The 1522-nt window shown below is 41.4% G+C and overlaps 1 protein-coding gene across 1 annotated transcript in view; it reads right to left on the bottom strand.

The window, feature by feature from the left end:
- Positions 1-1522, bottom strand: part of DCHS2 (dachsous cadherin-related 2) — a 168224-nt gene that overhangs the window by 121536 nt on the left and 45166 nt on the right. The window contains 2 exon segments of the mRNA XM_011959767.1: positions 105-257; positions 260-279. Coding sequence (XP_011815157.1) covers positions 105-257; positions 260-279 — 173 coding nt within the window.

Genomic DNA, 1522 nt, shown 5'->3' with positions numbered 1-1522 from the left:
CAGGCATTGACTTCTCCTCTCTAGCTATGAAAGTCCTAGAGGGCATCTTATTTCATATAAGGCTGTTTCATCTACACTGAAAATCTATTGTTTAGTGTAACCACCTTCACCAATAATCTTAGCTAGATTTTCTAGATACCTTGCTGCAGCTTCTCCATCACCACTTGCTGTTTCACCTTACACTTTTAGGTAATGGAGATGGCATCTTTCCTTAAACCTCATGAACCAACCTCTGCTAGCTTCAAATTTTTTTCTGTAGCTTCTTCATCTCTTTCAGTCCTCCTATATTTAAAAAGAGTTAAGACCTTGCTCTGGACCAGGCTTTGGCTTAAGGGAATGTTGCGACTGGTTTGATCTATCCAGACCACTCAAACTTTCTGACTCGGCAATGAGTCTCTTTTGCTTTCTTATCATTTGTGTGTTCACTGGAGTGGTACTTTTAATTCCCTTCAAGAACTTTTCCTTTACAATCACAGTTATTCGGATAACTGTGCAAGAGGACTAGCTTTTGGCTTATCTGCACTTTTGACATGCCTTCGTCACTAAGCTTAATCATATCTAGCTTTTGATTTAAAGAGAGAGATAGGCCACTCTTCCTTTCACTCGGACACTTAGAGGCCATTATAGGGTTACTAACTGCCGAATTCCAACATTGCTGTGTCTCGGGAATTAGGGCAGCCTGGGGAGAGAGAAAGACAGGAAACAGCCAATGGGTGGAGCAATCAGAGTACACACAACATTTATCAGTTATGTTCGCAGTCTTTCATGGGCATGGTTTGTGGCATCCCCAAACAATTACAATAGCAATATCAAAGATCACTGATCACAGATCATCATAACATGTATAATAATGAAAAAGTTTGAAATATTGTGAAAATTATCAAAATGTGACACAGAGACACAAAGCGTCCCCATAACACTAATAAATTTGCTTGAGGAGAGTTGCCACAAACCTTCAATTTGTAAAAAGCACACGATCTGTGAAGCACAATGAAGTGGGGTATGCCTGTATAAATAAGCTGGCCCTACATCTGAGCATGGCTGCTACGTCATTTATCAGCAAATATGCATATCTATACATTCAATCACTTCCTTCATATTGTGAATTATATTCAATATATTTGTTTTGGTCAAGGTCTAATCAGGAAAACTGAAACCATCCTAAGAATGTTAGTGGCTATTTAATTAAAGAAACTGATTACACAAGTATGGGAAAGCCAAAAGAATAAGAAGGGGATGATGAACAGTAACTCCAAGAAACTGTGACCTTCTCTAGGGTTGCAGAAACAGAAGGAAAAAGGCAGTATTGCTACCTCTATCAACAAAGAGGAGGAGAGCGAGCCCTGGTGTGTCTTGGAGCCCTGAGGCGGCACCGCAGGGCTGGCGTCCACAGCTCTGAGGCATCTCTGTGCTGCTGAGACTCAGGTGTCTCAGAGGGTTAGTGCAGAGCTATGTTCAAACCTTTAAGGGCAGGGCCCAGGAAGTACTCTGGTCACCATGGTGTGTCTGCTGTAACCCAATG

The sequence above is a fragment of the Colobus angolensis genome, unplaced genomic scaffold (genome assembly GCF_000951035.1).
Source record: "Colobus angolensis palliatus isolate OR3802 unplaced genomic scaffold, Cang.pa_1.0 Scaffold5, whole genome shotgun sequence".
Taxonomy (NCBI): Eukaryota; Metazoa; Chordata; class Mammalia; order Primates; family Cercopithecidae; genus Colobus; species Colobus angolensis.
This window is presented reverse-complemented; position numbering and strand designations above follow the sequence as displayed.